The sequence below is a fragment of the Belonocnema kinseyi genome, chromosome 9 (genome assembly GCF_010883055.1).
Source record: "Belonocnema kinseyi isolate 2016_QV_RU_SX_M_011 chromosome 9, B_treatae_v1, whole genome shotgun sequence".
Classification (NCBI taxonomy): domain Eukaryota; kingdom Metazoa; phylum Arthropoda; class Insecta; order Hymenoptera; family Cynipidae; genus Belonocnema; species Belonocnema kinseyi.
Window position 1 is genome coordinate 115,251,983 of NC_046665.1, and position 13,218 is coordinate 115,265,200.

General features: G+C 24.8%; 1 protein-coding gene across 2 annotated transcripts in view; it reads left to right on the forward strand.

The window, feature by feature from the left end:
* LOC117179889 (glycine-rich cell wall structural protein 2-like) overlaps positions 1–13,218 on the forward strand; it is a 43,206-nt gene that overhangs the window by 14,913 nt on the left and 15,075 nt on the right. Inside the window, exon 3 of one of the 2 annotated variants that reach the window (XM_033372078.1) lies at positions 12,762–12,936. In XM_033372078.1, coding sequence (XP_033227969.1) covers positions 12,762–12,936 — 175 coding nt within the window. The remainder of the gene's footprint in view (positions 1–12,761; positions 12,937–13,218) is intronic. The other variant, XM_033372079.1, reaches the window with a different exon arrangement.

A 13,218-nucleotide genomic window follows, 5' to 3' on the forward strand; every position in this document is an offset into this window, starting at 1 on the left:
TAACCAATAGTGAAATAGTTCAATTTTTTTAAAAGTTTATGGATTTGCAAATGAAATAATGAATTTAAAAACAAATTTAGTTATACTTTTAACTAACCATTACATTTTTAATAAAAAAAATTAATTTTCCACCAAAAAAGGTGACAACAAAATAATACATTTTTAACCCAGTTGATGAATTTTCAAATAAATACAATTACTGTCCTACTAATAATTAAATATTTAAATTTTCGGTTAAAAAATTTAATTTTGAAAAAATGATCTCAAATAAGATATTTAAATTTTCAACTAAATAGTATAATAGTAAAATTTGTTGGAATAAAATTATTCTAAAATTTTCCAGGAATATAATTATAATTTTATTATATTGGAACTCGAATTTTACGAACTTTTTTTGAAAATCCTGTGAAATTAAAAAAATGTATCTCAAAATCAACCAGGTTCTTTTTTCACAATTTTGGAAATATTATTAAATATATTCGTTCAAAATTAATTTTTCACAAAAAAAAATTATTTTTCTTTTGTCTACAAATTTTAATACAAATTTTTTATTCATTTGAAACCTTTCAAAATGCTTAAAAAGTTTATAAATTTTGTATTCAACATATTCCAAAACCTTCATTGAGTTTTAAAGGTTTTGAAATTTTTTCAAGTTTTAAATTATTTTCGAATCATTTCAAAACTTTAAAATATATTTTTAACTTGCTCGATTTTTTCCAAATTCATAATTATAAAATGGTCATTTAGAATTCAAGCAAGTTTTTTAAATAATTGTAAATATTATCTTAAAGTTAATTTTTCCAAATAAAAAATCATTTAAAATTTTCCCAGAAAACTTAAGAAATTTTATTTTTTTAAACCTTTGAAGATCCTCAAAAGGCTTCAAAATTTCGTTTCTAAATCTTGAAAAATATAAATTAACTTTTTATTTTTCGGAATCATTTCAGTTTTAAATTAAGTTTAGATCTGCTCAAAACGTATAAATATCTCTTAAGCTAACTTTAATTTATTTTAGATTGATATTTATTGAGTTCTTATTTATTTATCAAAATTCAATAATTTCACCTTGTAGATTTTTAAAGAAAGAAAAATCAAAGATTGATAAAAAGTTATACCAATTTTGAAATTGTAGAAACTTTTACCTTAGTGCTAATTTTTTCACATTCATACAAGAAAATACAGGACTAAATTAATTTGTATTGTAAAATTTTCTATCTGTATTTAACTGTATTTTTTTGGTTAAATTTTGTACATTTATTTACAAAGAAGTACATGTTTAAAAAAAATTATTTTTGTTACTATGTAGAATACTCTATATCCGAAAGAATTCAGAAGCTTTAAGTTTGCAGTGAAGTATTTATACTTAAAATAAAAAATTTTTAGATTTATAAATTTTCCGTTTCATTTTTAATAGGCAATAAAAATGTTTGTTAATCGGAAGTCTAAAAAAAATTTTTTTTTGCATAGAGACCAACTCGAAATATTTATTTTCAGAAAAATGTTTGACTGGTAATACAGCTATGCACTATCTTTATTTCACATTTGTTACTTTTTAATTGTTTTTTACTTTTCCAGAGAATAAATTTAACAATCGATATTCTACTATAATAAAAAAAAAGTTTTTAATTCGCTTCAAAATTTAAAAAAAATTATTATTTAAACTTTTTATATTTAAGTATATAATAATAGAGAGTCGTCCTAAGTCGGCACTGTGGATTAAGCCGGCTCAGAAACGGCGCACATGACTGCTTAACCATTTTGTCGTATGACATGTTGGTAAACATGGACGTAATTTACTCTGACAATCGCCACTTTAATTTACGTTTTTTAGTGTGAGCGGTCAAAAAAATTTGTTTACAAACGGTGTGTAAATATTTTTGAATTTGTTCCGAGCGCATAAAGGCATGTAATGTGTAATCATTCGTATTGGTCCTGAGTCGGCACCAAACAGGTGGTCCTATGTCGGCACTTTTTTTTCTTTTGTTATTTGACTAAATGTTGCTTGTCTCTGATATGTGTCCATTTATTGTCTGTGTTTTCACATTCACTTTTCGCTTATCCTATTGGACAATATTCAACATGTTCTTTAATTGAAAATAGTTTAAATTTTCCTTGCATTTGAGCAAACAAAATTTTGTGCAAACTCAGGACCAAAGAAAATAAATTGCTACTAAATGCTGTTCATCCTCTGTTTTCGAAAAAAAAACTCTTGCTGTGCCGACCTAGGACCACTCTTCCCCAAATCTTCATAATAAAAATTAATTTATAAACAGGTTATAAATTAATTAAAATTATATGTGAATGGAAAATAATCTTCATAACAGATATGCGGGAAATTATATGCAGCAAATATGATAATTTGCAGCTTTCAATGAATATTGCACTGGATGAGAGAGACAATAGTAGAAATTTCACTGCAATTAAATCATTAGATTCAAATGGAAACAGGATCACGTTATATTGATTGAATGCAATTGCTCTACATATTTCGTTATCAACGCTACATTAGATTAATAAACCCTATTGTTTCAAAGCTCTATAATTTGTTTTCACTCAAATCAGGAAAATTCAGAACTACAATTTAATTTAGCAGTTTGCATATATTTCGAAGTAAAAAATTCAAGTGTTTTCTCCTTTTTATTCTATTTTTTGTGTGATTAAATTAAAACCAAATTAATAGAAGCCAATAAGGAAATTGAACTATTTCTTATTAACAGTTTTTTTTTTAATTAAAAACTTGAAAAGTCTAGTATTGTATTTCTGGTTCTAGATTCATCTCGTTTGGTTAAAAAATTTACAATTTAGTTCAAAATTGGATTATTTTGGTGAAACTGCAATTATTTTCTTTTAAAAAATGAATATTAATTTCTTTGGTTGAAAATTAAGCTTTCCTGTTAAAAATTTGTGTTTTCATTGCAGATTTATCTCATTGATAGAAAATTACACTATTTTATTGAAAATTCATTTAATTTATAGTTTTAAATTAATATTGTTAACTGAAAATTATGCTAATTCAGTTTAAGTTAAAAACTTATATTATTTAGTTAAAAATTCTACCATTGGATAAAAATTATTTTTGTTAATTGCAAATTTAACTAGTTGGATGATATAATTTCTCTATTCTATTAAAAATTAAACCATTTTTATTAGATAATTTTATTAGATAATTTTAATTTAGATAAAAATTTGACTATCAAGTACAAAATTGATATTTTTTAGTTGCAAATTCATTTTTTTCATCAAAAATTCAAGTACTTAGTTGACAGCTGAACTATTTTGTTTAAACTCTCTTTTTTATTGAAGATTTATTTTTCTTATTAAAAATTAAACTTTCTTGTTAAAATTAATTTTTTTGCTGAATATTTATTTTTCTGTTGAAACTTTCACTTCTTTGTTAAAAATTCGTTTCATTTATAGTTGGAAATTAATTTTTTTAACTGAAAATTATACTAATACAGTTTTAGTTATCAACTTACATTATTAACTTAAAAATTTGACTATTGGGTACAAAATTAATATATTTTAGTTACAAACTCATTTTTTATTTGTCAAAAATTCAACTACTAGGTTTAAAGTTGAACTACTTCGTTCAAAATTTATTTTTTGATTGAAGATTTATTTTCCTAGTTAAAAATAGAAATATTTGGTTAAAATTCTTTTTTTTTAAATTTGTATCATTTATAGTTGAAAATTAATTTTTTTAATTGAAAATTATACTAATCCAGTTTCGGTTTAAAACTTATATTATTTAGATAACAATTTGACTATTAGGTACAAAATTAATCTTTTTTAGTTGCAAATTTATTTTTTTAATAAAAAATGCAAGTACTTAGTTGACAGCTAAACTACTTTGTTTAAACTCTATTTTTTTATTGAAGATTTATTTTTCTTGTTAAAAATTAAACTTTTTTGTTAAAATTCATTTTTTTGCTAAATATTTTTTTTAAACTTTCATTGCTTTGTTGAAAATTCGTTTAATTTATAGTTGGAAATTACTTCTTAAAACTGAAAATTATACTAATTCAGTTTTGGTTAAAAACATATATTATTTAGTTTAAAGTTTGTATATTGGGTACAAAATTTATCTTTTTTAGTTGCGAAGTCATTTTTTTTGTTTATAGAAAATTCAATTACTTGGTTGAAAGTTAAACTAATTATTTTAAAATTAATTTTTTTAGTTTTCATTCCTTTCGTTGAAGACTAAACTACTCTGTGTGAAATTCATTTTTTTAAAGATTTATTTTTATTGTTGTAAATTAAACTATTTTGTTTAAATTAATTTGTTTGCTTAAAATTTATTTCTTTGCTGAAACTTTCACTTTTTTGTTAAAAATTCGTTTCATTTATAGACGTAAATTAATTATTTTAACTGAAAATTATTTGTTAAAAATCCGTTTCATTTATCGTTGTAAATTAATTTTTTAAACTGAAAATTATATAATCCAGTTTTGGTTAATAACTTATATTATTTACAAAAAAATTTGACTATTGGTTACAAAATTAATCCTTTTTAGTTGCAAATTAATTTTTTTTTAATTCAAATACTCGGTTCAAAGTTGAACTAATTTGTTTTAAATTTATTTTTTGATTGAACATTTATTTTTCTAGTTGAAAATTGAACTAATTTGTTAAAATTCAGTTTTTTACTAATGATTAATTTCTTTGATTGGAAATACGTTTCATTTATAGTTTAAAATTAATTTTTTTCAACTGAAAATTATAGTAATCCAGTATGTGTTAAAAAAAATATTGCGTGGTTAAAAATTTGACTATTGGGTACAAAATTTAGCTTTTTTATTGTTGAAAATTAATTTTTTTAATTGAAAATTATACTAATCCAGTTTCGGTTTAAAACTTATATTATTTAGATAACAATTTGACTATTAGGTACAAAATTAATCTTTTTTCGTTGCAAATTTATTTTTTTAATAAAAAATGCAAGTACTTAGTTGACAGCTGAACTACTTTGTTTAAACTCTATTTTTTTATTGAAGATTTATTTTAAGAAAAAATATTGCTTGGTTAAAAATTTGACTGTTGGGTACAAAATTTAGCTTTTTTAAACGGAAATTAATTTTTTTAACTGAAAATTATACTAATCAAGTTTCGGTTAAAAACATTGATTATTTAGTTAAAAATTTGATTATTGAGTACACAATTGATCTTTTTTAGTTAAAAATCCAACTGTTTCGTTAATAATTCATTTATTCTATTGAAAATTCAATTATTTTGTTTAGTGATATTTTTTTGTCAAATATTCAACTACTTGTTTAAAATTAATTTTTTTGTTGAAACAATTATTTTTCTCGCTGAAAATTGAACTGTTTTGTTGAAAATTTGTTTTATTTGTGGTTATAAATTGATTTTTTAACTGGAAATTATACTAATCCAGTTTCAATTAAAAACTTTTTTTTCATTTATAGTTAGAAATTATTTGTTTAACTGAAAATTATACTGATCCAGTTTTGAATAAAAACTTACATTATTTAGTTAAAAATTTGACTATTGGGTACAAAATTTATCTTTTTCAGTTGCAAATTCATTTTTTTTTGTCAAAAATGCAACTATTTGTTTGAACGTTAAACTACTTTGTTTATAATTTATTTCTTTATTTAATTTGGTGGTTCGATGCTGAACGCTTGCCGAAAATTTTTGTTTTGTGAAAATTCATTCATCTTTATAAGTAAAATTGAATCAGTTCAAAATCTGTTCTTTTTTTTTTTAATTTAGTTGTTTAAAGTGAAAATTTAACTATTCCATTTTTGGTTGAAAATTTATCTTTTTAATTTGCAAATCCAACATTTTCGTTAAAAATTCTTCATTTCATTATTTTCTTACAAATTCATATACTTGGATAGAAAATTAATCTTATTTATTAACTATTTTATTAAATTTATCTTATTTGCTAGAAAATTCAACTATTTTGTTGAAAATTCATCCTTTTGGATTTAAAACTCATTTTTCCTGATTCAAAATTCATCTACTTGGTTGAAGATTCAACTATTTTGTTAAAAATGAGTATTTTTTGTTGATTTTAACTGGTAGCTATCCTTCGTTCTTAAAAAGTCATTTCTGCTACAAATTCAATTTAATAATGTTTATTTTAGTTTTTCTGTTAAAAATGAACTTTTTTGTTATAAAATCCTTTTCGGGTTCAAATTCCACTTAGTTCTAAAAAAATCGTATTCCTGGCTTGAATATCTAATTATTTTCTTCGAAATTATTTAACTTATTTGAAATATCAACTATTATATTAAGAATTAATTAATTTTTTTGAAAATTCTACTATTATTTCAAACATATTTTTCTGTAAAAAATTCATGTTTTTGCATCGACAATTTATTTTCTATGGTTGAGAAGTTATCTTTGTAGTTTAAAAATCCTTTTTTCTTGTTTGAAAACTGTCTTCGGAAAAATTCATTTTATTGAATCTTGAAAATGTAACTATTTCGTAAAAGTTGAACTATGTTCTTGAAAATTGATCTCTTTAGCTTAAAAGTTTAACAACTTGGTTATTAATAAAATTTTTTAATCAAAATTTTCTTTTTCTTTTTGAAAATTCGACTTTTGAACGGACCCTTATCGAAATACACCAAACTCTCGGTTTCAGTCCAGTGTCTTAGTTTGCCTGTAAATAACCATGACCACAAATCGGGAGAATACAAACCTATACAGTCAGGGCTGTCTGAACCGTTTCAAATTGAAATACATAATATTGCGCAATACATGCGATTGAGTATCTGCGCATATTGCGAAATATAAGTGAGTACCTGCGTGTATTGTGCAATATCTTTAAGTGAGTACATGCGTATATTGTACAATATACGTGAGTACCTGCGCATATTGTGCAATATGCGTGAGTGAGTACCTGCGTATATTGCGCAGTTACCCGGCAGAAACTGAAAGTTTGATGTAATAGAAATTTAGAGGTGTAGTTGAAGACACTGATAAATTTATAATATTCATTTGGTGTCTATTATGTCATAAGTTATATTTTCTCGTGCTCATTACAAACTTTACGGGCATTTTGATTGCTCTTTTAAGAGCTAAGCGTTTCTTTCATTTCACAATAATTGCAGTGAAATGAAAGTCATGAATAAATAATTAACAAAGAAGTCACTCACTGGTGTAAAAATTATTCATATTTATGTCTGTGCATTGCATAATGTATGAAAAGCTGTTATAGTTAAGCGATATCGCAAATGTTTACTCAGACTCTTCCTTCGAAAAAAAAAATTAACGGTTGTATACATTTTTTTTCGATGAGGAAAAAGGATATGAGGAGAATGCCTGTGATTTTATTTAAAATAAGGACGAAAAGCTTTTTGAATTTGTTTATTGTACAATTTTATTGAAATAAATAATTTAAGTTAAAAATTTGAAAATTTTTATCTCTTTTGTCACAAAAAATTTTTCTCTCTTTTCTTGGACAATATTTTATAGTTTAGTAAGTCTTATCAGCTACTTCGATACGAATTATAAAGCAAAGAATCTTTTTCCGCGATGAAAAGGTGTAAATATTTCATTTGTTATTTTAAACTATTTATAACAAAGACAAATGTTAAGTGTAAATAATATTTTTCTAATAAATACATTTAATAAGCTATTATGATACATATTAGATAAAAAAAATTTTCGCATGGAAATAAATATGAAAATGTTCTGTTTGTTAACTTAAATTATTTATAACAAAGATAAATACTAGTTTTTTACAATATTCTAAACAAAAATAAGCCTAGAAATCTATTTAATGATACATATAAGATAAAACAAAAATATTTTTTCGTGAATCATGGATGAAAACTTTCTATTTGTTAACTTAAATTATTTACAATAAAGATATATGTTATGTATTAACAATCCTCTGAAGTTAAAAAAATTGAAAAGCTATTTTGATACTTATAAGCTCTAGATAATTTTATCCTCTTGAAAAATAGATGAAGATTTTCTATTTGTTTACTTAAATTATTTATAACAATACTAAAAATTGTGTATTAACAATATTTTATATTTTTTCAAGTCCTTTGGGTAGTTCGATACATATTAGACACCAAAAAATGTTGTCTGTGACAAAATGATGAAAAATAATTTTTTCCCGCCAAAAATAAATTAAAATTTTCTTTTTGTTAAGTTAAATCATTTATAACATATTTAATACTTAAGTGTAAACAATTTGCAGGAAGTTACTTTTTAGCAAAAAAAGGATAAAAAATTTTTTTGTTTATAAAATTTATTTTAACACTAACATTTTACAATTAACAAATAATTTTTTGGTATCCTCAGATTAAGATTAAATTTTATCAAAAATGTCTTTAGAGGTTAAAAAAGTTTTTAAAAAAATGTCTTTAGAATTCACTTTTTTTAGAAAATTTGTTTTTATTAGCTCAGTTGAAAAGTAAAAGAATTAATTATATTGCTAGAATTCTAATATAAACGTTTCCGTTTGACCTCTAAAAACAAAAACAATTTTTTTAACTTTTCTTAGTAAACAAACATTTTTCCAGGTAATTTAAATTTTAAAAATCAAACTTTTAAATCTGAAAAATTTCCAGCCAAAGTATTAAATACAAATATCTAAATATAATTGTTTAAAATTTTGAAAAAAACATGGTGTAGAAAACTGCCCAAAGTGAAAAATTAAAAGAAAAAAAATCTACTTTTTTCCTCATCATCTAGAGAATCTAGTCTATCTTTTCAGGCCCTAATGGGGTGCTGGCTAGCTGTTCATAACCAAAAAAATTCCAAGGAACAAACTCTAATATTTTTTTGTAACACTAAACAAATGCATTTTATTCTGTATCATCTAGTCGGCCTTACCAGGCCCTAATCGGGCGCTAACTAGCATGTCACGATAAGAAAATTGCAAGTATGAAGCTTAAGTTTTTTTTTCACATTTCAAAAAAAATCAGGGTTTTCAAAAGTACCCAAAATTTTTTTATTTCCAAAAAGAGGTTTTCAAAAGTAAAATTAAAAATTGTCAAGCTTCAAACTAAAATTATTCTAAAATTGTTAGAAACAATCTGATTTCTAATTTAAAACTTTAAAAAATTGATGAATTTAAACTTGGAGCTTTAAAAATGAAACAATTCCAAACTTTCTTTAAAATTAAGGTATTCTTAAATTCGGATCTTATAACAAAGTCAGAATGAATAAAGTCATAGATGATTATAATTCATTTTTTAATTTAAATAAATCCTAAATTCAATGTAATTTGTCATACCTTTTATTTCTTTTGCATTTTTCATTTTTCAAAAAAACACGAATGAAGAGATAAGAACAGCTAATATTGCAGAGCCCTTCTATGAAAAAAAAGAAAAAAAGGGAAGCTGTGATTTTTTTGTACTAGACTGGAAGCTCTCAGCATTATTGGATTGACTTTAAAAGCTTCTTTGCCTTCCTCGTATGTTCAAATTCTAATCGTAATTCAAGTTGATTGAAAATATATCTAAGAGGAAAAGTTGAAAAAAAATTCTTTTTGCGAAAAATAAACTTCTATTGTAAATTTTCATTTTAAAACAAGAAGTATGATAATTAAAGAAATTAACATGGATCCTTCGGTGTTTTTTTTTATTACTTGATTAAAAATTTATGAATTTACTTTAAAAAAGACAGCCTTTTTGATTCCAAATTCAACTGTTTTGTTGAAAGTTCGTATTTTTTCATTTAAGATTCATATTTTGTTGCTGATAAATCAACTGAAATCTTTTTTGGATAAAAAAACTTTTTCTAAAAATGTATCTTCTTGTTTTAAAACTTCATCTTTTTTAATAGAGATATTACATTTTCGTAAATAAAAATGCAACTGTTTTGATCAAAATTCAAATATTTTCTACAAAATTTACTTTCTGTTTAAATTTAATATTTTAGCGTTGCAAAAAGAACTGAAATCTTTTGTGGATGAAAACTTAACTATTTAAGAAAACTTTGTTAATTAAAAATTCAGCTGTTTTAAAAGAAAGCTCATCTTTCTAGGATAAAAATGCAACTATTTGGTTGAAAATGAAACTATCTTGTTAAAAAGTCATTAATTTTTGGTTGGAAATTCTACTGGTTGTTGAAAATTTAAATATTTCATATAAATTTTTTTTTTTAATGTATATTTGATGTTGAAAGCTGAACTGAAATAGAGAATTCAACTATTTTGTTAAAAATTCATCCTTTTTGGTTGAAAAGATTCGTCTTTTTGGATTAAAAGTTTAATTTCTGTCGTCGGAAGTTACTTTCGTTAAAAATGCCATATTTTGAACTTAAGAGTCATGTAAAATCTTTTGTGGATAAAAATTCAAATATTTTTTTTTTAAATTTGTTTTTTTTTCAAATAAAAATTCATCTGCTTTAATACAAATTTCATCATTTCTGGATAAAAATGAACCTATCTGGTAGAGAATTCAACAATTGTGTTAAAAAGTCACCCTTTTAGGGTCACAATTCGTCTTTTTCAATTGACAATTCAATTTTTTTTTGTAGAAACTTATTTCTTGTTTAAGAATTCATATTTTGGTCGTGAAAAGTTATCTGAAATCTTTCTGAACTATTTTGTTTGAAAAATTGGGCTGAAAATTTATATAATTTTTTTTTTAATTTTTTAAGATAGATCTTTTTTGGTTGAAAATTCTCCTTTTTTGGTAAAAAAAAAATAATTTTTTGGTTTGGATTTTCATTTTTGTTGGTTAAAATGGATCAGCTTCGTGTAAATATAATTTTTTGCTGAAGTCATGTTTTGTTCGAAAATTTTTTTGTAGAGAAAACTCATCTTTTGGTTTGAAGGTTTAACAATTTAGATAAACTTTTCTTTCTTGAGTGAAAAATCTTTATATGCTGAAAATTTATCTTTTAGAATTTAAAATTCTTCTTTTTGTATAAATTTGATCTTTCTTGAATCAAATATAAACTATGACACTTTTTTGCTGGAAGTTTATCTGCTGTGGTTAAAGGTTCAACTAATATGTTAAAAATTTAATTATTTTGTAGAAAATTTAAGTCGTTTGTTAAAAAAAAAAATCTTTTAAAGAGATTAAGATGTTGGTGTCTGAATATTATCGAACAGGAAAACTGCAAAATTAGCCAAGGAAAAATCAGGAATTTTTGAAAATGAATTTCTCGACCACCATGCCTAATCCTACGTTTAGAAACAAGCAAAAAATTTCTGGAAACTAAAAATACGTACAGTAACAGCAAGGGGGGGGGGTAGAAATAATTTAATAAGTTTTGTTACGATAAGGATTATATAATAAAGGAAGATTAACGGTGCGTTTGTATATTTAGTTTGACTAATAATTTTGAAAAAAATTATCCAAGTAAAAAATAAATGTGTAAAATTTTTTTCAATTTTTGTACTCATTACGTACACATTAATTGAGATATCGTGTTTAGAATTTGAAAGATTAAATAAAAGGCACTAAGCAACTTTTCCAAACATCAATATGTTTATAATTTCAAAGAAAATTTATTTATGAATTAATAAAATAGGATATTATTACTCGAGTTTTAGCTCTTTGCTGGTAATTTTTGGTTTGATGCATTTCAGATTTTTTGATTCGCGTATGTTGTGCACTGACAAATTTTGGACTAAATCGTTTATACATTTAAAAAAACAATATAAACAATAACATTTGCAAATTTGTTGCAAACAAACAAATGAGTATCTGCACACACCTAACCTATAATTGTTTTTGGAGCATTTTTATCAATTTCTAAAGGAGAAAAAATAAACTTTCAATGTCGATAAAGTGGAGATCACGTGACCAAGCTTGGTAATGAAATTTGTTCGGTCTTCACCATGTACCAACGCAATTATATTTTGCTTTTACTTTATCGGTGTTGAAACCTTCTTTCTTTCTCTGCTAGTAATTGCTAAAAACGCTCCAAAAATAATCACAGGTTATGTGTGTCCGGATACTTATTTGTTTATTTGCAGCTAAAGTGCAAATGTTATTGTTTATATTGATTTTTTAGAATGTTTAGATGATTTAGTCCAAAATTTGCATCAGCGTTCAAAATAAGCGAATCAATAAAACTGAAAAGCAGCAAACCAAACATCACCTGCAATGTGCCAAAACTCGAGTGGTAATGCCCTGTTTTATCAATTTATAAATAAACTTTCTTTTAAATTAAAAACTCATCGATGTATAAAAACGTTCCTTAGTGCTTTTTATTTAATCCTTTAAATTTTGAACACGATCCCAGTGGGCAAAAACTTTGGCGACGTCTTTACGACATCGTTACGACATCTTAACGACAACTTTACGACATCCTATGTCCATGTCGTAAAGGTGTCTTTACGATATCGTAAATAAGTCGTATGATCTGACGATGTCTTTACGATATCGCAAAGACACCGAAACGAAATGGACATAGGATGTCGTAAAGTTGTTGTAAAGATGTCGTAACGATGTCGTGAAGACGTCGCCAAATTTTATGCCCACTGGGATATTTCAATCCGTGGAGAGGTAGTGAGAACCAAAAAAATGAAAATTTTACACATTTATTTTTCACTCGGATTTTTTTCTAATTATTACTTAAACTGAATATACAAACGCAATTTATCGTCTCATCTCCTATATTTCAAACTTTGAGAGCGATATATCATTGCCTTTGGACATGGTAAATACAAAAAAAAAATTCATTGCCGAGATCTGGTTTGGTCACGTGAGAACCCTAGAACATGCCCTTTTCTGGTATAACATTTCAAATAATATTTAAGATAGGCCCTTAAAATGTGTGATGTGTGTACATAAATTACTCAATTGTTTATCTGAAAGATTCTCTGATTCCAGCATTCTTCATCAGCAAGGACTATGGTCAAGGCGGATATGGAGGAATTGGAGGATATGCACCAGGAATGCCCTATGGTATTAGTAACACCTATCGAGGTGGTTTGAATACAGGGTATCGAGGCTACAATTACCCCGGAGCAATTGGAAGTGCCAATACGGGGTAAATATTAACTCACTTGACGAATCTGCAATAATCAATTGAGGAGTTCTGGACCAGTGATCCCAGATCTGAAACGAGACGTGGTCCAATTCTATGACACGTCTATGTCCGTGTGAATATGGTAGGGGACGATATAAATGCCTGGGTAGCGCGCGCAACCCATTTCTCCTCTTCTGAATCTGAAAACTCGAAGGTGCACGATTGGCGGTCGGAACACTTCGGCGGTTCTATTTATATCTCTATCTGCTTTGAAATAAAATGAAGAGATTGGGATTTTAATAT